At 42.9% G+C, this 24,704-nt stretch overlaps 1 protein-coding gene across 1 annotated transcript in view; it reads right to left on the bottom strand.

The window, feature by feature from the left end:
* The window catches only part of LOC124776519 (RNA demethylase ALKBH5-like), a 116,681-nt gene that overhangs the window by 66,442 nt on the left and 25,535 nt on the right, over positions 1-24,704 (bottom strand). The window contains exon 3 of the mRNA XM_047251547.1: positions 21,286-21,528. Coding sequence (XP_047107503.1) covers positions 21,286-21,528 — 243 coding nt within the window. The remainder of the gene's footprint in view (positions 1-21,285; positions 21,529-24,704) is intronic.

Below are 24,704 nucleotides of genomic sequence, written 5' to 3' on the forward strand. Positions count from 1 at the left end.
AAGTCCCCGGGATACAGGGTAAGCCTCGTTCTTGGACTTACTACTACTTCTTCTTCTTCTTCTCCTTCTCCTCCTCCTCCTCGGGAGGCAGGGAGGAAGTGTTATCAGTAAGGGAATAGCTGGTAGCGATGTCTGGATCAGACAGAGTGAGCACCTTTGGGGCCCTTGGATGTGCGTCCCTCATCCAACCCAGGTTGGTTGGTTGGTTGGTTAGTTTGTTTCAAGGAAGTGGGGAAAGGACCAAACAGTGAGGTCATCCGTCCCTTGTCCCAGTAAAATAATTACACAAGGGAGGGAAGGAAGATAAGAAAGGAGACATACAGCACAATAACAGGAGAATGGAAGAACCAGAAGAATGACAGGACAACAAACTCTACTATTGACAAAATAGGAAAAGAAAACCACAGAGAGAACCAAGAGACAGGTAGAAGGGATAAAAACAAAAAGAGCAGATGACCGTTGATGGCTGACCACGAGAATAAAAAGGAAAAGCCAGCCACTCTGCGACACATTAAAACATCCAAACTAAAAGCATTAGAGTGGAGAACACAAAGGGACAAAGGACATGCATAAAATCTTATGTAGAATGATAAAACCCACAGACATGTATAAAACGTAAAACTAAATTAGCCGATGAGGCGTTGTCAGCTAAAATTAACGGCAATGACTCCGGCAACTGAAGAGTCCGGCGCAGTGCAGCCAAAGGAGGACAGCTCATCAAGATATGGGCCACTGTCAGCCAGCCACCACACTGACACTGAGGTGGGTCATCAACAGTGCAAGAGGTAGTCGTGTATCACACAAGTGTGGCCAAGGCTGAGCTGACAGAGAACCACAGAGTCCCTGCGAGAAGCCCGCGCAGAGGTCTTCCACACATTCGTAGTCTCCTTAATGGCACACAGTTTGTTGTGCGTACTGAGGTTATGGCATTCCGTCTCCCAAACTTGAAAAACCTAGCAATGTAGTACTGAACGCAGGTCACTTGCAGATAAGCTGATCTCCATAAGCGGTTCCCATGTAGCTTGTTGGCAAGTTTGTTGCCTGGGATTCTGACGTGACCTGAGGTCCAGACAAACACTACTGAATGACGACCGTTCCAGGGCATAGATGGACTCCTGGATGGTCGCTACAAAAGGATGACAAGGGTAGCATTGATCGATAGCTTGTAGGCTGCTTAAGGAGTCAGTACACAGAAGAAACGACTCTCCAGGGCATGAATGGATGTGCTCAAGAGCACGAGATATAGCCATCAGCTTGGCAGTGAAAACACTGCAGCCATGGGGCAAGAAATGCTATTCAATATGTCCTCCATGGACATACGTGAACCCAACATGATCATCAGCCATTGAGCTGTTGGTATAAACCACTTCATGGACTCGGTACATGTCAAGAATCGAGAGAAAGTGGCAACGGAGAGCCGCAGGGTTAACCGAGTCCTTAGGGTCATGTGAAAGGCCCAGGTGAAGCTTCGGCCTAGGTGTACACCATGGAGGTGTACGTGAATGGACCTCAAGTATAGGTGGTAAAGGCAAGGACTCCAGTTCGGAAAGAAGGGATCGGACACGAACTGCAATTGGAAGCCCTGACCTGGGCCGCTGATGCGGGAGATGAACTGCTGTGGGTGGGAAAATGAGACTGTAATTTGGATGTGCAGGAGAACTACGAATGTGTGCAATGTAACTGGCCAGCAGTTGTGCATGCCTAACCTGCAAGGGAGAGACTCCGGCCTCCACCAGGACGCTAGTCACCGGACTCATCCTAAAAGCTCCTGTCACGATGCAAATGCCACAGTGGTGCACTGGGTCGAGTAAATGCAATGCTGAGGGTGCTACCAAACCATAAACCACACTCCCATAGTCAAGGCTGGACTGAACAAGGCCTCTGTACAGCTGCAGCAGCGTAGAGTGATCTGCACTCCAGTTCATGTTGCTCAGGCAGCAGAGGGCATTGAGGTGCTGCCAGCACTTCCATTTATGCTGATGAAGGTGAGGAAGCCAAGTCAATCGGGCGTCAAAAACCTAAGAATCGATAAGTCTCCATTACAGTGAGTGGATCGTCATTAAGGTACAATTCTGGTTCCTGATGAACAGTACGAATCCGACAGTGCATAACACACGACTTTGTGGCCGAAAACTGGAAACTGTGGGCTAGAGCGCATGACTGCACCTTGTGGATGGCTCCCTGTAGGCACCGCTCAGCAACACCATTACTGGTGGAGCAGTATGAAATGCAGAAGTTGTCTGCATAGAGAGAAGGTGAGACGGACAGCCCTACAGCTGCTGCTAGACCATTATTAGCCAGTAAAAATAGAGAGACACACAATACAGTGCCCTGCGGGACCACATTCTCCTGGATATGGGGGAGGGGGGGGGGGACTATGGGAGGCACCAAATTGGACACAGAAAGTACGAAGTGACAGGAAGTTTTGGATAAAAATATGGAGCGGGCCCTCGAGACCCCACTCATATAATGTCGCACAAAGATTTGATGCAGCCAGGTCGTGTCATACACTTTTCATAAATCAAAAAAGACTGCAACCAGGTGTTGGCGTCTGGAAAATGCTGTTTGGATGGCAGACTCGAGGGACACAAGATTATCAGTGGTAGAACGACCCTGGCAGAAGCTGCCCTGACATGGAGCCAGTAGGCCACGTGACTCCAGGACCCAACCCAACTGCTGACACACCATATGTTCCAGCCGCTTATAGAGAACGTTGGTGAGGCTGATGGGCCGATAGCTATCCACAGCAAGCGGGTTTTTAGCGGGTTTGAGCACCGGAATGATGGTGCTCTCCCGCCATTGCAATGGAAAGACGCCATCACAACAGATCCGACTGAAGATGACGAGGAGATATCGCTTGTTGTCAGATGAGAGATATTTGATCATCTGACTGTTGATCCGATCAGACCCAGGAGCAGTGTCGGGGCAATGTCCAAGGGTACTGAGGAGCTCCCACTCTGTAAAGGGGGCCTTATAGGGTTCACTGTGGCATGTAGTGAACCAGAGGACTTTCCCTTCCAGCCGCTGTTTGAGAGTGTGAAAGGCTGGGGGGCAATTCTACACAGATGCTCGAGCATAATGTTCAGCAAAGTGCTCGGCAATCTCATTTGCGTCGGAAGAGAGCACGCCATTGATGTTAACGCCAAGGTCACTGGTGGTGTCTGGTACCCAAAAATACACCTGATCTTTATCTAGACTTGGGAAGGTGACATACGGCACCCAATGGTCGACACATACCTCTCAAAAACTTCTGTTTCCATCGTTGGATAAGTTGGTGAATGCTGGCACGGAGCCGTTTAGAGGCTATGAGGTGCACCAGGGAAGGGTGCTGCTGTAGAGCTCTCTGACGCTCGTTAACTGCTTCAGCGACTTTTGGCAATCCCCATGGGACTGCCTTTCGTCGGGGGCAACCCGAAGAGCGAGGGATCTTGTTTCCTGCCGAAGAAAGGATTGTTGTAGCCACCTGCTCAACCATCACATTGATGTTCCCATGTGAGGGAGATTCAACAGTGACAGCAGAGGTAAAAGTTCCCCAGTCTGCCTGGTTTAAAGCCCATCTGGGCAGGTGTTTGTGGTCCTGACGCCAGAGCAGTGTCAGGAAGATGGGGAAGTGATCACTACCACAAAGGTCATCATGTTTTCTCCAGTGGATAGATGGGAGAAGTTCTGGATTGTAAATTGATAAATCAATGTCCAAGGAACTACCATGAGCCACACTGAAATGCATGGCAGCCCCAGTATTTTAAGAGGCAGAGGTCGAACTGAGACAGTAAAGGTTTTGACATCTTTGCCTCAGCCAGTAATCACAGTGCCACCCCACAAGGGGTTATGGACATTAAAATCTCTCAAAAGTAGGAAAGGTTTATAGAGTTGATCGATCAGTGCAGATAATACATTCGGGGGTACTGCATCATCTGGAGGAAGATATACATTGCAGACCATTACTTCCTGTGTCATCCTTATTCTGACAGCCGCAGCTTCAAGAGGGGTTTGAAGGGGCACAGTTTCACTACAGACTGAGTTTAGGACATAAACGCAAACTCCACCTGACACTCTATTATAGTTGCTACAGTTCCCTCAATATCCCTTACAGCTGTGGAGCACAGGAGTCTGCATTGCCGGGAACCAGGTTTTCTGAGGGCACTTCAGAAAGCAGGTGTAAAGCTTAACAGTTGCCGTAGCTCAGCCAGGCGGTGGAAAAAACCGCCGCAATTCTACTGGAGAATTACGTCATCGTGAGACCGGGAAGGCATGAAACGTTCAGTGAGGCAGTTTACACCTCGGGGTCACCTGCTGCCATCGACTTATCGCCTGAGTAGTGCCTGAAGGTCAGGTGAGATCTGGGTCCTCAGCCAGAATCTCCACCTCATCCGCAGACACAGAGCTTGTAGGTAGTGGTGGTGTGAGTACCACCGCAATTCGCTTGGTCTTGCGTATCTTCTTTTTGGATTTATCTCCCTGCTCCTTTGGTTTCCCTGGCTGGGAGGACTTCACTGAGTCAGCTCCGGGACTGAGGATTATCGTGAAGTCTTACAACCAGCTGCTTTTGGCTCTTCAGCCACTGGTAGATGTCATCTTTCCCACTAGCAGAAACCCGGGAAGGGAATGACCTATGGGAACCCTTCTTAGCAAGAAGAGCCAAAAAAGACTTACACTTCTCCGGCTCAGAAATGGGGACTGATATCCCCGACGGTTGCAGGGAGGAGGGAGGGGGAGGGGGTGGAATGGAGTGTTGCTCCCGAAGTAAGTGGTGCAGGAGCAACAGGGAGGGGGCACACGTAGTCTTCCGGCTCTGAGAAGGGACCTGGGTTGGCGGAGCCGATGGTGCCAGAACTGTTGTAGCGGTGTTTTAAGACGATGTGATATGTACAGGATGCAGGCGTTCAAATTTTCTCTTAGTCTCAGTGTAGGTCGGTCGGTCCAGTGTCTTTTACTCCACAATTTTCCTTTCCTTCTGGACAATACTGCAGTCAGACGAGCAAGGCAGTGCTCTCCGCGGTTGACAAAGATGAGAGGTGGGGCACATGGAGTATTGGGATGTGATGGGTGCCCGCAATTGTGACTTGTGACGCTGAAAGTACAGCAAGAAGATATATGGCCGAACTTCCAGAATTTAAAGCACCGATTTGGAGGAGGGATATAGGGCTTTACATCACAGCGGTAGACCATAACCTTGACCTTCTCGAGTAATGTATCATCCTCAAAGGCCAAGATGAGGCACTGGTGGCAACCTGTTTATCCCTCAGACTCCAGTGGACAAGCCGAATGAAATGTACACCTCGCCGCTTTAAATTGGTGCGCAGCTCATCATCAGACTGCAAAAGCAGGTCCCTGTGAAATATGATACCCTAGAACACATTTAAGCTCTTATGGGGCGTGATGGTTACAGAAACATCCTCCAGCTTGTCACAAGCGAGTAACGCCTGTGACTGGGCAGAGGATGCTGTTTTGATCAAGACTGACCCGGATCTCATTTTGGACCTCCATAAACTTGTCCTGTAAATGCTCCACAAAGAACTGAGGCTTCATCGTCACGATAGATTCCCCATCAGGTCTCAAACATACAAGGTACTGGGGCGAATAAGAGTCACTGGTATCCTTAGCTTGATGTTCCTTGCATGGTGTGGCCAGGGAGAGGAACAATTTGGGGTCGTACTTCTGTGCGTTTGACTTCCAGCAAGAGATGATTACTATGTATGCTTCATTGCGTGCCATCTGCCCTGATGCCACCCACTGCAACCAGGGGTCCTCCCCACATGCGCCACCCAGCTGCAGCAAAGGCCACCTGGCAGGATGCCTATTGCTGGGAGTCCCGATGCCCCAGGGTGACGGGCATCTGTTCCTTGGCATACGTGGGGAGTTAACAGCGCAGGCATCAGCAGAGCAACCCTGTATGGTCAGAGGCTACCAGCATAGAAAATGATACTGCACATTTGATGGAAAAATACCCACCCGGGGCGGTGGGGTGACCTCGTCCAACAGTTGTTGAATAAGCAGAAGTGCAGATCCGCATCAATGAAGTATGCAATAGGTCTCAGCACATGATCTACACGATGCACCATGTAAGGCGCCCTTCCCGATTGGCTCGCTCTTCGGAAAAATTTTGAAAAATAAAGATCAAACCCTACGTAAAGGCCAAAATGTGAGAGACTCCTTTTAGTCGTCTCTCTTCCAACAGGCAGGAATACCTTGGGCCCATTCTAACCCCCAGACCCGCAGGGGGTCATCCAACCCAACGGTGCAGGCTTCTCACCTTGAGAACAGTAGAGAGGGGTGTTCCGAGAGGGTGCCCCGTCCCTAGCAGGGGCCAGAGAAGAGGATTTCTTCTCTGGAGGAGAAGTTCCTTGAGGGGAAGTGACTGGAACCACTGGGGGGGGGGGGGGGGGGAGGAAAGGGAAGGAGGGCAGGATGAGGAGGAGGGGATGGCGTAACTGAAAAAGATAGATGAGAGATCCACAGGGTGAAGTCTGTCAAATTCCTTCCAGGCCTGAGACGGTCAAGGATCTCTATTTCCTGTATCCCTTTTTCCTTTGTGTATACTGGACACCCCAATGAGTGGGGAGAATGTAGATCACAGCAGTTTATTCAATTAGGCAGTGGGGTGCAAGGGCTCCTCACACAAAGAGGGTGGCCACAGTCACCACAGATGAGAGTGGTACTGCAGTGCGAGAGCATGTGGCCAAACTTAGGCAACAGTAACAATGCATGGGAGGTGGAATGAATGGCTTGACATCACATCCGTACACCATCACCTTTACTTTTTCAAGCAGGGTATCCCCATCAAAGCCCATGATGAAAGTGCCAGTGTCTACATGACTGTCCTTACAGCCTTGCGCGACATAATGAATGCCACATCATTCCAGATTAGCCCTAAGTTAATCACTGGACTGGATGAGAAGGCCCCTGTGGAAAATTGCACCCTGTGTCATATTGAGAAACTTATGAGGAGTGATATTCACTGGAATGTCTCCTAAGCAGTCGTAAACACAGAGGGCGTCCAACTGGCTGGCAGACGTTGTCTTTATAAGATCAGAGCCAGATCTCATCTCGCTTAAGGGCTCAACTTCAATGAACTTGTCCTAATTGTGTTGGGGAAAAAAAAAAAAGAGAGAGAGAGAGAGAGAGAGAGAGAGAGAGAGAGAGAGAGAGAGAGAGGGTAAGTAAGTTTGGTGGCGGCAAGGCCAGGAACTGCAGAAAGGGTTGCACCCCAAGCTGGCAGGCCTGGCCCTCCTCTCATGGGGTAGCAGAGGGGGGAAAAGGCTGGCAAGGCAGAAACAGGAACTGAGACAGAACTATTCCTAGGAAGAGATGCAGCCGCAGTAGAGTGGCTAGAGAGTTTGACATGCTTCATTAGCCAAATGTCTGCCGTGCTGCCACCCATTCTAATCAGGCGATCACCTCGAGGATGCAACCCAGTCACAGCAACCGCCACCTGTCACTATTGTCAATGCCGGGACTTCCGAAGCCCCAAAAACAAAGGCAACCACACCTAAGCTTTCACGAGGTAATCACAGCACAGGTACCAAGTGTGATTTCTGTGGTGCCTCCATGTGCATCACACGGGTACCCATTTGTACCCATAAAAGAGCTGTGGGGCCCCTGAGTGATACAAAACACTTGAACAATACTGTACAATGAATTTGATAAGAGTGTGGGACCCATGTCAAATAGGACTAAAAGAATTTATTGAATATTTACAAACAAAGGCATCATAAACTGTCCAACATTTGAACTGTGGAAAACTATCATGGAATTACGAAAAACCTGAATTAGCTGACACTTTAAAATAAAACACCAACTGTTGCACAAAAGGCTATATATATATATATATATATATATATATATATATATATCCCGCGTGGAATGTTTCCCTCATGTGACTTACCAAATGAAAGCACTGGCAGGTCAATAGACACATAAACAAACACAAACATACACACAAAATTCTAGCTTTCGCAACCAATGGTTGCTTCATCAGGAAAGAGGGAAGGAGAGGGAAAGACGAAAGGATGTGGGTTTTAAGGGAGAGGGTAAGGAGTCATTCCAATCCCGGGAGCGGAAAGACTTACCTTAGGGGGAAGAAAGGACAGGTATACACTCGCATACTCACACATATCCATCCACACATACAGAGACACCAGCAGACATTTGTAAAGGCAAAGAGTTTGGGAAGAGATGTCAGTCGAGGCGGAAGTACATAGGCAAAGGTGTTGTTGAATGACAGGTGAGGTATGAGCAGTGGTAACTTGAAATTAGCGGAGGTTGAGGCCTGATGGGTAACGAGAAGAGAGGATATACTGAAGGGCAAGTTCCCATCTCCGGAGTTCTGACAAGTTGGTGTTAGTGGGAAGTATCCAGATAACCCAGACAGTGTAACACTGTGCCAAGATGTGCTGGCCATGCACCAAGGCATGTTTAGCCACAGGGTGATTCTCATTACCAACAAACACTGTCTGCCTGTGTCCATTCATGCGAATGGACAGTTTGTTGCTGCTCATTCCCACATAGAAAGCTTCACAGTGTAGGCAGGTCAGTTGGTAAATCACGTGGCTCTGCCTTTGATCGTGTACACCTTCCGGGTTACAGGACTGGAGTAGGTGGTGGTGCGAGGGTGCATGGGACAGATTTTACACCGGGGGCGGTTACATGGGTAGGAGCCAGAGGGTAGGGAAGATGGTTTGGGGATTTCATAGGGATGAACTAAGAGGTTACGAAGGTTAGGTGGACGGCGGAAAGACACTCTTGGTGGAGTGGGGAGGATTTCATGAAGGATGGATCTCATTTCAGGGCAGGATTTGAGGAAGTCGTATCCCTGCTGGAGAGTCACATTCAGAATCTGATCCAGTCCCGGAAAGTATCCTGTCACAAGAGGGGCACTCTTGGGGTTTTTCTGTGGGAGGTTCTGGGTTTGAGGGGATGAGGAAGTGGCTCTGGTTATTTGCTTCTGTACCAGGTCGGGAGGGTAGTTGCGGAATGCGAAAGCTGTTTTCAGGTTGTTGGTGTAATGGTTCAGGGCTTCCGGACTGGAGCAGATTCGTTTGCCACGAAGGCCTAGGCTGTAGGGAAGGGACCGTTTGATGTGGAATGGGTGGCAGCTGTCATAATGGAGGTACTGTTGTTTGTTGGTGGGTTTGATGTGGACGGACGTGTGGAGCTGGCCATTGGACAGGTGGAGGTCAACGTCAAGGAAAGTGGCATGGGATTTGGAGTAGGACCAGGTGAATCTGATGGAACCAAAGGAGTTGAGGTTGGAGAGGAAATTCTGGAGTTCTTCTTCACTGTGGGTCCAGATCATGAAGATGTCATCAATAAATCTGTACCAAACTTTGGGTTGGCAGGCTTGGGTAACCAAGAAGGCTTCCTCTAAGCGACCCATAAATAGGTTGGCGTACGAGGGGACCATCCTGGTACCCATGGCTGTTCCCTTTAGTTGTTGGTATGTCTGGCCTTTGAAAGTAAAGAAGTTGTGGGTCAGGATGAAGCTGGCTAAGGTAATGAGAAAAGAGGTTTTAGGTAGGGTGGCAGGTGATCGGCGTGAAAGGAAGTGCTCCATCGCAGCGAGGCCCTGGACGTGCAGACTATTTGTGTGTAGGGAAGTGGTATCAATGGTTACAAGGATGGAGCACTTCCTTTCACACCGATCACCTGCCACCCTACCTAAAACCTCTTTCCTCATTACCTTCGCCACCTTCATCCTGACCCACAACTTCTTCACTTTCGAAGGCCAGACATACCGACAACTAAAAGGAACAGCCATGGGTACCAGTACCAGGATGGCCCCCTCGTACGCCAACCTATTTATGGGTCGCTTAGAGGAAGCCTTCTTGGTTACCCAAGCCTGCCAACCCAAAGTTTGGTACAGATTTATTGATGACATCTTCATGATCTGGACCCACAGTGAAGAAGAACTCCAGAATTTCCTCTCCAACCTCAACTCCTTTGGTTCCATCAGATTCACCTGGTCCTACTCCAAATCCCATGCCACTTTCCTTGACGTTGACCTCCACCTGTCCAATGGCCAGCTCCACACGTCCGTCCACATCAAACCCACCAACAAACAACAGTAACTCCATTATGACAGCTGCCACCCATTCCATCAAACGGTCCCTTCCCTATAGCCTAGGTCTTCGTGGCAAACGAATCTGCTCCAGTCCGGAAGCCGTGAACCATTACACCAACAACCTGAAAACAGCTTTCGCATCCCGCAACTACCCTCCCGACATGGTACAGAAGCAAATAACCAGAGCCACTTCCTCATCCCCTCAAACCCAGAACCTCCCACAGAAGAACCCCAAGAGTGCCCCTACTTGTGACAGGATACTTTCCGGGACTGGATCAGATTCTGAATGTGGCTCTCCAGCAGGGATAAGACTTCCTCAAATCCTGCCCTGAAATGAGATCCACCTTCACGAAATCCTCCCCACTCCACCAAGAGTGTCTTTCTGCCGTCCACCTAACCTTCGTAACCTCTTAGTTCATCCCTATGAAATCCCCAAACCACCTTCCCTCCCCTCTGGCTCCTACCCTTGTAACCGCCCCCAGTGTAAAACCTGTCCCATGCACCCTCCCACCACCACCTACTCCAGTCCTGTAACCCGGAAGGTGTACACGATCAAAGGCAGAGCCACGTGTGAAAGCACCCACGTGATCTACCAACTGACCTGCCTACACTGTGACGCATTCTATGTGGGAATGACCAGCAACAAACTGTCCATTCGCATGAATGGAGACAGGCAGACAGTGTTTGTTGGTAATGAGAATCACCCTGTGGCTAAACATGCCTTGGTGCATGGCCAGCACATCTTGGCACAGTGTTACACTGTCTGGGTTATCTGGATACTTCCCACTAACACCAACCTGTCAGAACTCCGGAGATGGGAACTTGCCCTTCAGTGTATCCTCTCTTCTCGTTACCCATCAGGCCTCAACCTCCGCTAATTTCAAGTTGCCACTGCTCATACCTCACCTGTCATTCAACAACACCTTTGCCTATGTACTTCCGCCTCGACTGACATCTCTGCCCAAACTCTTTGCCTTTACAAATGTCTGCTGGTGTGTCTGTATGTGTGGATGGATATGTGTGAGTATGCGAGTGTATACCTGTCCTTTTTTCCCCCTAAGGTAAGTCTTTCCGCTCCCGGGATTGGAATGACTCCTTACCCTCTCCCTTAAAACCCACATCCTATCGTCTTTCCCTCTCCTTCCCTCTTTCCTGATGAGGCAACAGTTTGTTGCGAAAGCTTGAATTTTGTGTGTATGTATGTGTATGTTTGTGTGTCTGTCGACCTGCCAGCACTTTCATTTGGTAAGACACATCATCTTTGTTTTTAGATATATTTTTCCTACGTGGAATGTGTGTGTGTGTGTGTGTGTGTGTGTGTGTGTGTGTGTGTGTGTGTGTCTATACACACACACACACACACACACACACACACACACACACACACACACACACACACTACAGCCTTCTATGTGTTGTTTCCACAGGGATCCCATACATAATACTGGACTCACTGCCGTACACAAAGAGGTAGTAAAGCAGTCTTGAACCAAAACAGTTGTGTGTAGCTGTTATAGCATACTTGTTTGTGCAACAGTGTCATTTGACGTAGGATTCAACAGAAATATATATATATATATATATATATATATATATATATATATATATATATATTTCTGTGTGTATTGCCATGTGCAAGAACCAACCAAACCTTCATGCTACTGATCATATATTCTTGAAACAGGTCAGTCAAAAATGTAGTGTGACTTAATTCCAAGAACGATACAAAAATCAAGTATTCGCATATGAATCTTCTGGAATTGCAAGCAATTCGAAAGTACAGGAGGAATCTGGTTTGGGAAAATGCAGAGTGTATTTCTAATGGCAAAACAACAAATGTGTGATACTGGGCAAACAGGAGGGGGTGAGGGTAGGTACATGAATCACATATACTAACTTTTGCAAGTGTAGTCTCAGAAAATCATAAATTCTAGAGGGCAGAGAACTGCAGCCAAAATTCCACATGGTGAATAAAACCTTTCACACTGGCTGTTAAAATACTGTTATTAAAAAGTCACTACCAGTTCTGAGTGAGTAGACATACATCTTCAGGTGATTGTTTTTTAAACAGTCATGGCACAGCAAAGCGATTGCTTAGAGCCAAGACTAATTATTCATCATCAATATGAAACCAATAGCACACACTGATTACACTAGTGAACAGCCACTTTGCATCTGGGATGTGATACATCAACTAGTATGTATTTTGGTGTGTAGAATCCGAATATACCTTTCAAAATGTTCTAGCAGGTACCATTTTTGAGCTTGTAAAAGTTTTTTATTTTTCATATTCAGTATTTCACTTTTTGCTGTTCTTCTGTTTTGATGTTTAACTGTTTGTTTTTGATTTGCAGAGGAGAGCTAGATCTACAAATTGTCAGTAAATGGTTGGTGTGGTAATCCAGTGGTGCAAAAGAGATCCTCAGGGAGTGTTTCCTGTGAAAGATAGTGCAAACTTTTTGTGTTTAAAACTTACACCAAGAAAAATGGCAACTAGTAAACCTTGCTGTCTAAACCACCTTCACAACTCTTGTTATGTGTGTGGGAAATTCACTCCAAAAGCCCAAAGAAAACCAATCACTGATTTGGTTAAGAAGACAAATATGTCGTATTTTGATTGTCCTGTTGGTGATCAAGATAAAAATTTTACACCTCATATTGCCTGCATAACCTGTACTACAACCTTAACTGAGTGGTTGAAAGGAAAATGCCGAGCAATGTCATTCGCTGTTCCGATGGTGTGGTGTGAGCCTAAAGACCATTATTCACACTGTTACATCTGTGTTACAAATATTTCGGGACATTCAAGCAAAACTAGACATAAAATATAGTATCCAAATGTATCTTAAGTGCATTTGCCTGTGCTCCATGATGAGGGGTTGCCTGTTTCTATCTGTAACTTTAAAGTCACAGAATCAGACACCTTATCAAGTGAATCAGAAAGTATTGAACATCTAGAAGAATACTGCCCTCAATATCATGACACTTCGCCTCTGCTCTTTAATCGAAAGGAACTGAATGATTTGGTTCACAATCTACAACTTTCGAAACAGTAAACTGAACTCTTGGGGTCGAGACTGCAACAACAGAACTTTCTAGCTCCATGGACAAAAATTTCCTGTTTTAGATCAAGACGTGCTTCCTTCGCTCAATATTTCGATATGAAGAATTCAATGTGTGTATTTAAAGATGTCAAGGGTCTGATGATGCAGCTAGGAGTACAACATAATCTACAGGAGTGGCGACTATTTATTGACTGCAGTAAAACCAGCTTGAAACCAGTACTACTGCATAATGGCAATGCATTTCCATCAGTACCTTTGGCTTACACAGTAGATATGAAAGAAACTTCTGAAACCATGGCTTTCCTGCAAGAGGTACTCAAGTATAAGGATCATGAATGGCAGCTTTGCTGCTACTTAAAAGTTGTTGCAATCCTTACAGGTTTACAGGCTGGATTCACGAAATATTGCTGCTTTTTGTGCCTTTGAGACAGCTGTGACACCAAGAACCACTCTTCAGTCAAGGAATGGCGTATAAGGAAGTCATATGTTCCCGGAAACGTAAATGTGAACAATACTCCATTGGTTGAGCTCGATAAAATCATTCTGCCTCCCCTTCATATCAAGTTGGGCCTTATCAAGAACTTTGTGAAAGCTCTGGATAAAGAAGGTGAGGCCTTCAATCGCTTAAAAGAAAAGTTTCCCATATTAAGTGAGGCAAAGCTGAAATTGGGTATATTTGTCCAACCACAAGCAAGAAAATTGCTGAAAGAGCCAACCTTTGATACCAAACTCACAGATATCCAATTAGCTGCTTGGTCTTCTTTTAAAGCAATTGTGAAAGGCTTTATGGGTAACAGAAAAGACAAAAAGTATGTTACCATGGTGAATGATCTGTTGGACAACTATAAGAACATGTCGTGTAGAATGTATCTTAAAATTCACTTTCTGCATTCTCACCTTGATTTCTTCCAGGAAAATTTGGGAACCGTAAGCGATGAGCATGGTGAATGTTTTCACCAAGACATTCTTACCATGAACACTGTTACCAAGGCCATTGGAACCCTTGGATGAAGGGTGACTACTGCCGGGGTCTTGTTAAGGAGAGTGATGAAACGGCAAACAAAAGAAGAGCTCTGTCGTAGCATTTTTCAAAAACCAAAGGTGAAAATATCTTCTGAACTAATTTGGATCTTTTATTGACATCATGCTCATATGTACGTACAAAATAGTATTGATTTCAAACGTTCTGAATGCATATTTTTGTTTGACTCAATTGTGTCAATTTTTGCTATTACCACTTTTATTCTGCTGTTTATCTAGGAAATGTGACGTCATAGAGAAAAACTGATTTTACCAGTGTATTCAGCACCCCAAAATTAAGAACATCCATCCATTTACAAACCAGATGCAGAAAAAAGTTTAAATTAAAGGACTCTGAATGAGGGCAGATTGCTATGGCCTGACACCTGAGAACTAGCACCTTGGAAATGGTGAATATGGTGGGTTGTTTGTGTGCTACTCTTGTGAGCATTTATGGAATGTGCGTGAAGATGCTGAAATCGTAAGTTGGATGTATACACATCATAACAGAACACAAAACCAATCTGTAAAGCAGGATAGGTGGTGATCTGCGGCAGATCTGATGACAGGGTACATTGCTAGTGTGGACACAAGTGTTTCGGAGAACACTGATCAGTGCACATTGCTGAATAAGTGGCTCTGCAGCTGATGACCCGTAAGTGTACTATGCTGACCCAACGGTACCATCAATTACGAATGCAGTACGCACGAGACCATAGAGATTGGACCACGATTCAATGGGAAAGTGTCACTTCTTGGATGAACCGTATCTTGTTACACCAGGTCGATGATCATGTCTGAATATATCATAATCCAGATAAACAGCTGGTCAAAAAATGCACCACACTATCGATGGAGGTAGATGGTGCAGTATTACCTTAAGGGGGACATTCACCTGGGCTTCCATGGGCCCTGTGGTAGTAGACACCATGCCAGCTGTGGACTACATCAACACTACTGCAAGCTACCTGCACTCCTTCATACTTGATGTCTTCCCCAATGGCGATGGCATCTTCCTGCTGGATAAATGTCTGTGTCAACAATGCCAGGAGATGGAGTGCAAACAGCAATTTTAAACACACCTTCTGGTGCAACTGGTTATGATAAAATGCTTGGATGATGTTGACTGTGGAGAAAACTATCTTGCCAGCAATGTGCATTGCAAAGTGTTCGATAAGTGGCAATCGTATATCATTTTCATGTTAAGCTGATGGTAATCACCCAAGGGCACTACACATTGCTGTTCTTCGAGTTAGCATGGAATGGTGATGCTCAGCTACTTATCTGAAGGGCAACAGATCCTTTCTGACAATATGAAGGAACTCTCTTTGGGAGCAACATGGCATGGCATAGGTGTCCACAATAGAAAACTGTTTTAGAGTCAAGTTGGCATTGATGGTGAAGATCTGGGGAGGACATAAGAGATAAGAAATCCATTGCAGCAATTGGTATAGCATGTCAGTGACTAAAAACCTCCATACAAACTCACATCTAAGACTGAAGAAGAGATGCAAGGTGACATGGCCACAGGTACTCATGAAAGATCCATCGCAGCATACAGATGAATTCTACCAGTGTCCTACCCAGGAATAAAAGAGGGGTAGACTGGGGCATTGCCACCTACCACTGAGGAACTGTGGCTGGTGCATTTTTTTGGTGAACAGTCAACAGCAGTCCAATTTGACCCCCTACGTATCACTCCCATAGGGATTGTGAGGACAACTTTAACTACAGCATGGGAAGGGAATGGGAAGGAACCTTAATAGCTGGTAGCTGGGAAGTGCCCTTTGTCATGTACTTCACAGTGGTTTGCAGAGTATGGATGTAGATGTAGATATCAGCTACAAACTGGATGATTCCTTTACTCTTTTTTCTTATAAATGAACACATGGACCAGAGCCCAATCACATACAAAATGACCAGAGTGGTCCTACTAAAAGCACTATAGTAACTTCACATTTTCACTTTGGTTACCTCTCCTGCATTCAGTGATAATAGCACATTTAGAAGTTTGTGACTCACAGAATTACTATACTGTTTTCTTGTCAATTATTACAGTTTTTAGCTCTATGCATTATGTCTAATCTGCCAATGATCTTTACTATAAATAATTTATCTTCAATGTTAAACATAGCACAGTGGAATAACTCCATCTGCTATATACTACTCCTCAGATATTTTTTCCTTATCTCTGTTATACTTTTGACAACTACATCATATTTAGTGACTTAAAATACCAAATTTCTTCTCTAAGCTATATTTCATTCCAATTCATTATACATGGTTTCTTTGAGCAATATTGATTACAATGGTATATTTGGTTCATCAAAAATATTTTCTTTTAAGCGAAATCTGTAATTTCATGTTCAAAAACCATGTGTTCATAAAAATGTTGTAGGATAATAATTATTTATTTCCAAAGTGGCATACCTGATTTGAAAACCCTAATATCCTTTTTCAAGTAAACATTTTACTTTTTCTTATAATCATGAACTAAAGTTTTTTGTAACTGAACTTTCTACCCTCCAGACCTTAAAGCATGTTTAATTCCAAGAAGCAACGTCATGATTTTGTTTCCTCAATTTTCGGACCTTATACCTTTGATTATCAGAATAAAGTGTTAATTGAGAAATTAAGCATATTAGTTAAACTATGAACCTATGAAGTTGGCAAATCTCTGCAGATGTATTAACAAAATAGTGCATGTAACTTTTTTAAATTTCACAGTTGTCTAACACATAATTAAACAAAATACCTACATGGTTCACTATGATTCCATCGCTACTAATTTTGGCCTCTATCACCTGAAAGTAAAATGTGTTCATAGATTTCACAGATAACTCACACATACTCATCCATATAGAGGGTGAGGCAGCTAAGTCATAACACCCCTTGTATTTCCCCAACCGTATTAGATACAAAGATGCCATTTGGACAGTGAATTGCAGGGACAGGGGCTACTTGAATACATCACATTTCATGTTTGTGCTATTTTTTATTAGAGATATGAGGCCATCTTTGGTTTTTTTAAATGGAATCCTATGTTAAATTTTAGCGTAACATGATGGGCTTAAAAAGACAGTTTCAAATATGTGTATATCATAATATTTAGGCGAATAGTTTTTGAGACACAGATATGTTCTCATATCGTGTTCGCTCTTCGAAGCGATGTTGTCCAATGCGACCTTTCCTGTTGACCACTCAGGAACTTAACAGAGAAGGCTTTGTTTTTCTGCTTCTCGATAACGTTTCACGGTGACGCACGAGGCAGCTGGAGAGAAGGGTATAAATGTGCTGCTGGGGTAATGAGACATTGCATTTCCATCACAGTTTCTTGGATCAGAAATGTACACCAACGAAGAAAAGTTAGATATGCTTCTAGTGTACAGTGAAAGCAGAAGAAATATTGTTAGAACAATAAAGCGATATGGAGGGGTACATCCTGATCGTGAGCGTCCTACGTGCCAGCTTCTTGCACATATTTGCAAGAAACTACTTTAATCAGGATCATGGAATGCCATACAGAGGACAAGGCAGAAAATTGCAACTGGCTAGGTACCTGAAGAGGCCGTTCTAGCGTTGCACATAACAACCCTATGGTTTCATCACAACATATCGCCTCAGAATGTGGTGTAAGTCAGAGAAGTGTTCTACACATATTGCACCGGAATAGATTTCACCCGCCTCACCTCTCATTACATCAAGCACTCTCCGGTGTGGATTTTGAATGGCACCAGGAATTTTGTTGGTTTGCTCTGCAGCGCCTACAAGATGATCCAATGTTTTTTCAACGAGTGCTTTTTACTGATTAAGTGGCTTTCATAAACCATGGTAATGTGAATTTGCATAATATGCATTACTGGCCATTAGAGAAACCTCATTGGCTCCGACAGGTACAGCATCAGCAACCATGGAGTGTTAACGTGTGGTGCAGCACCGTCAGAAATGTCATTGGGGGGCCGTACATCATTCCGGGTATACTAAATGGCAATAACTATGCACAGTTCCTGCGAAACTGTTCTACTCATTTTGTTGGAAGAGGTACCACTAACTACAGGTCAGTGAATGTGGTTCCAACATGACGGCTGCACTCCTCACTCTTCCCGTGTGGCTACAAAGCTGTTGAATAAAAAGTTCCTGGATTGTTGCATAGGAAAATGTGATGAAGTGAAGTGGCCAGCCCAGTCTCCTGATTTGACTCTTCTTGATCTTTTTCTGTGGGGCGCAATCAAATGAAGTGTATGCTCAAATACCAACTACGCCAGACGATACGAAGTAATGTATCATTGAAGCATGCGCTGATATTTCACGTGACACGTTCGCAGCCATTCACAAATCATTCGAACGGTAACTACAAATGTGCATTGCAGTAGAGGGGAAGCATTTTGAGCACATGCTTCAGTAAAGTTTTGTATTATGTTCAGTATGTATTTTGCACCTTTCTGTCTATTTGCTTTGTATTGTGATCAATAGTAAATATTTTCAAATAAAAAACAAATACGCACGAAATAACTGAAGGATAAACACGATACGAGAACATATCTGTGTCTCAAAAACTATTCGCCTAAATATTATGAAGTACACATATTTGAAACTGTCTTTTTAAACCCATCATGTTATGCTAAAATTTAACACGGGGTTCCATTAAAAAAAAAACAAAGTCGGCCTAATATCTCTCTAACAAAAAATAGCACAAACATGAAATGTGACGTATTCAAGTAGCCCCTGTCCCTGCAATTCACTGTCCAAACGGCATCTTTGTATCTATTATGGTTGGGGAGGTACAAGGGGTGTTATGACTTAGCTGCCTCACCCTGTATAGAAGCACCCGATAACAGCTCTAGCATTTCTTACCTAGCCCCACACACGTGAATAACTATGCGTGAAGGTTATCATCATACAGTTACTAGAAGTCAAAAATGTATAATTAATTTCTGTAGTAACCAGTGTTCTTTGTTCATACTCATGAAGTTCAATACACTTATGAACTATGTCAACCAGACTGTGTTTGGTATTATGTTATTATTACATCAATGTTAAATATTTTTATGACTCGCTATGAAAATTATTAATGCTTGAATCTTCTTTTAAACTGTGATCTGTGAAAATCTGATGTGTGTAAAGATATACTAACTGAGGCTGTTACAGGGAGGCTCCTTAAGTATGCTGACACTGTTAGAGCTCACCAACTGTAGCAGACAACCTGTGTTGCGTACACTACATGCAAAATTAATTTAAAAAAGGAGAGAGAGAGCATTGTGATACATTCTGGAAGGAATAATTACACAAATAATTCAAGTTACTTAGTGATGTTGCATTTGTTACTGAACGGTCAGGTTACAAATCCAATCCATTTCAGAGGGGAAGATGTCTATATTTCAGTGCCACCTAGGACCTGTACCCATCAACCAGGTTACTTAATTCGCAAGTGGTTCCGGAAGCTCATCTTTTCCTTATACGCATTCAAATATAATCTGCTGCAATTAACACTTTTTTTGTCTGCTATTTGTCTAATACTACATACATAAAACATTGTGGCTGAAATGTATTATTTCCCCTCAGTCAACTCAACCTTCTAATGGCAACTGCCATGAACTTCATATTCACTACTAGGTTCAATGCACTCCACACTTGCATTCTGCAATATGAGGACAAAGTTATCTAATGTCATCAAGAAATTCCTATTTTCAAAGTATCAGGACACACACTACTATACTTCCAATGAAATCCAACAGGCCATGAAAGTTGCTGATTCTGTTTAGAAGATAACATATGTTACATAATAGAACGTGAACATTACTTACATGAAACTATTCCCATCTCCAATAACATAACCACATGTAACATCCAGTTTTTTAAATACTGCTTCACACAGTAAAAAAAAATCTGGATGTAATTGTGCATATTTTTACTTTCAACTGCCTTAATATCTTTAACCCTCTGTCAGTTCCATCAAAAAAGCGAAGCAAAAATTTTTCGGTTGGCTCCCCTGCGGCAGGTGGCGCCCTCCTGCCTCAGAGAGGTTTTCTTTACCTCCCACCGCAGTTGTATCTATGTTGTCACAGGGAACGGAGCCAGAGTAGTGGCCAAAAAAGCACACTGCGACCAAAGACTTCACACTTTCCAACATTCATATTTTGAATTGCTTTTGTTGCATTCATCTTTATTGGTTATATTTCATCAGTTTGTGAGACTATTTTGTCAGATTTATGGAAAACGAGGGTGTTTTCATGTGTGTGTAATTTGCAACAGAACTTGTTATGGTGAAACTAATTTACCTCATTTGTCCTTTCTTCCAGGTTTTTTGATAATGTGGTGAAGAGGACATTTGATTTGAGCAATGAGACAGATATCAAGGTGCTAGTACGACTTTTGACAGTTGGTGATGAGGATCCAGTGCTAACAGAAGATTTAGGTGAAGAAAATGATATTGCATCAGAAGATTGGGTTGAAGGGGATAAAATAATATCACTACCAAACAAGAGTATACCGATGATGAACAGGCTTGTGATACTGAAGAAGATCCACAATTCACAACTGGAAATGATGAAAGACCAAATGGACCTGGAAGCCCCCAAATAAGGGTAACCACAGACGATCTGAAAATATTATCGTTCACCTTTCAGGGGTCATAGGAGCAGCTAGATTGGCCAAAGCCCCAGTTGAGTGTTGGCTCACTTTTTCACAGATACTATGCTTGCAATGATGGTGAAATACACCCAATCAACATATGGACAGAATCAAGGGGAATCTATTGTATGCTTTTTTGACACATTACAACAAAGTTACAAAAAGGCTGTGACCAACAGAGGGTTAATCACCGCACACTGAGTATATTATGCGGTTACATGAGTGCACTTTCTAGAAAAATTATGCAGGGCTTTAAGTTACACAGCAAATTCTGCCTTAGAAGACACACACACACACACACACACACACACACACACACACACACACACACACACACACACAAAATATCAATGCAAATATTTTAATCCACACAGCAGATTAAACAAATACTTTAATTCCACCAAAAAGATATATTTTAGTTTAAATGTAACATGAGAAATTATGCATCAAAATCCTTCCAACAAACAGTCAACTCTTGACTAGAGGTAACTGATACATTGTAATACTAACCTATCAAATATGTGTATAGGATCAATATGAGAAACTATGCAGCCTCCAGGTTGATAATCATTAATGACTGCCGAATTGATGAAGCCATCAGGTACAATTCCTGCTTTTACAAGTGGTTCAATGACCATATTATGAACCCAATCAGGAATGGGATCAACTTCTCCTTGGGGGTACAAGCGTTCCATACCTGGTCCTCGTTTTGAGAGCTGAGATCCATACGTGTAGCCTTCCCCAAAAAAGTACCTATAAAATTTAAGTAATAAATTTAAAAATTACACAGTAACAAATTTTGATGGCTCTTTTAAGTGGAATGTCAATACCTTATACTGATAATGTTAGATTCAATATATTTATATCCCATTTTTTCATAAACTAGCCATGGTAATATAACAAAACTTTACCAGAATATAGACTCATACCTTATACATTCATTTATCTACATCAAGTATGTAACTTTGTTCAGAATAAAGAGAAAACTTTTTTAATGAAGATCTTAAAAATTAATGTAGTTTTTTAAAAAAATTATTTTTATGATCAAACTACGAGTACTATCTCTACCACTGTAGGCCCAAATATCCTTAGTACTGCTGTTAATAAGAGGTAAAAATGTCAGAGTTTTAGTTTAGGGAGTTTCTGAGATAATGGGAAACTTCTGAGGAAAAAAGTAGTTTTTCAGAAATTCCACTTGACAGTTAACATAAAGGAAAACTGGCTATTGAATGAAGAAACAGCCTAAAACTCTAGCTCTGTAATCTTTATCTTCTTGAGGATGTACCAGAACTCTTTCTCAATCTGAGGGACCTTGCTGCTTCTGTTGTATTTTTGACCATAATTTCTGCCTTTTAGACTAACTGTTTATCCCATTCTTGAAGGATTTTTTCTGTATTATGGCCTAATTTAATTTAAAATTGTTTTAGAACTTTTATTCTGCCTGCATTTCCATCACTGAAGGTCACCACAGCATCGCTGTAGCCAATCTTCAGTGTTTTCAGGAATACAAGTATGTTTTTGGGCACCCTGGTCCATACAACATTGTTGAAAAGCTCACTTACATTTTGACTTTTTCCTGCGAGACATATCTTCAGAAGGTCTGGGTGTGCTAGATCTATACACACTGGCTTAATTACTAACCAAACAACTTCAATGATGGTGATTCTAGGGGTATATTCTCAGTCTTGCATTATTTACACCAGACAATTTAACCCAAGTTGTGTAGTGGCTTATCACAACTCTATGTCTTTTAGAAAAATGTCGTCCATACTGCTTTTCTCATTCCTTCCAGGTTGTTTGTACTCTTGGCCATAGCAGTCTTTTAGCTGATTGATTGTTTTGTCAGTCGTATGTCCTCTTGTGATCTTCAAGCTTTTTGCTAGAAATTTCCATATTTTACAGAGTCAAGAATCCATTCATTTCTGCAGATGACACACACATTCTAACTTTTGTGGTATTAGGTCATCACAGGGCCTGCTGCCAATTACTGATATGAATTAACTGGAATCACCATCACCAATGAATGATTTTAACACAGATAACCCCATGTTGTTCTTTAGAGTGCTGAAAGATCTTCACAGCTGAGGCACCTTTCATCCCTCCAATGGATCTCTCATATGTTTTCTGACAGTTGTGTTCACACATTTTTTTCTTTTCGTTATTAGTACCCACTTTTACACATTAGTGGCGATGTTCTGACAATACTTCAACATCAAGCACCTGCCCAATAATATTTGTGGCAGCTGCACAAGAAGTTTTAGACTGATGCTCCAGCAAATGCTAAGCAAATGTCGTCATTAGCATCATTTTCTTCAACTGCTTAGATTGCTGCCCAGTTCATTGATTCCTCTATAATTACTTTTACTGGTTTCCCTAAAGCATCTGTGTATCTTGAAACATTATTAGGGAGACATAATAGACAGATAAGAGCAAACAAAGTTTTTTTTTTAGCACTGAGGCCTTAACCAATGCATCTCAGCCCTTAGAAATATCTGACATTCACCTCAGAAAGGTTACTATTCTTACATTTTTCAGATGTCCAGATTCTTTATTAATCTCTCACTTATACTTCCAAACTAAGAACTAAAATGTTTCTCTTGGAGACATTTTCAGAAATAATTATCTCTCCACCACACAAATTACAACATGGAGTTTGATTAATCATTGCTTTTAATACACTTGAACCTAATGTTAAACTGATATTCCTGGAGTGGTTTCACTGTACATTTCATTACTGTTCACAAGCTTCTTCCTTGAAATACTTGATGACAAAAAAACTTTGTTCAGTGTTGCTTGGACCAATCTCATTCTCTGGATGTAAACTTTCAAGAGGAGATTTTCTGTAGAATATACTTCCCTTATTTCTTCTCTTCTTAAATATACCCTTTGATGGAGTCACATTAGAGACGGAAACATCAATTCAATGAGCAACAAAAAAGTCCAAATATTCGCAATGAAAGATGTAATGCACCTTACAAAACAGGGACGATACCATGCAGTATACCACAAACAGGAAATGATGTCACAACAACCAATGTAGAAAACCTATGCAGCAGGATGTTTGCTATAAATCAACATAAATCACTGCCTCCTATGAGCAACTACTTCCTGAGATTTCTTGTCATAACCAAACAACTGTTCGTGGAAATTGTAGAAATTACTTGTGCTGTAAATTACTTCAAAATAAATTAAAAATACTTGTTGTACAAAATCAACAAAACATACTACAAATTAAAGAGAAAACTTCAAACAACAATTTTCCATAAAAACATAAAAATTGACATTTTTACCAACATTACTTTTGTACTCCCCTTAAGTGTTAAAACTAAAATACAGATTCAAAAGGGATTATATTTGCTCATCTTTGATGTTAGGGACAACATTTGTTGCCTCACACTTGACAATGGCAATCCCAAAACATGAAAGTCAACTTGCCACTCAAACATCCTGACCTCCTACACTACAGAGCTCCCAAAAAAGAGGAAGCGTGAACATTTTGGAGGTCATTTAATTATCTTGTGGGGTGGTGGGGGCATCTAAAGATTTCTAACTACATTCTTCACTTTTAACTATACTGTGAAAATAGTTTAACAATGAAAATAAATAAATAAATTTGTGAAAATAGTTTGCTGTTCAGTGAAACATGAACTGTAACAACTTTGTAGTTGCAGCCAACTACTACAGCTTTTCATAATTTTTAGCGAATAGCTTCAGTCATCAGTGACATACGCTCAAAATAGGTTAGTACAGCATTTGACCACTTTGTTGCCTCTTCTCTGGCCGATGTTCCACTGCTAGCTTATGGGAAACTTATGCCACGTTTCATCAATTGTGCTCACACACTAACTATGTTGAAGTTTACAGAAGCTTTGTACGAACCATTAGTAAAAGTGTAACCTATCGTATTCAGGGATCTAGCAAGTTACTCG

Source organism: Schistocerca piceifrons, chromosome 2 (assembly GCF_021461385.2).
Source record: "Schistocerca piceifrons isolate TAMUIC-IGC-003096 chromosome 2, iqSchPice1.1, whole genome shotgun sequence".
Taxonomy (NCBI): Eukaryota; Metazoa; Arthropoda; class Insecta; order Orthoptera; family Acrididae; genus Schistocerca; species Schistocerca piceifrons.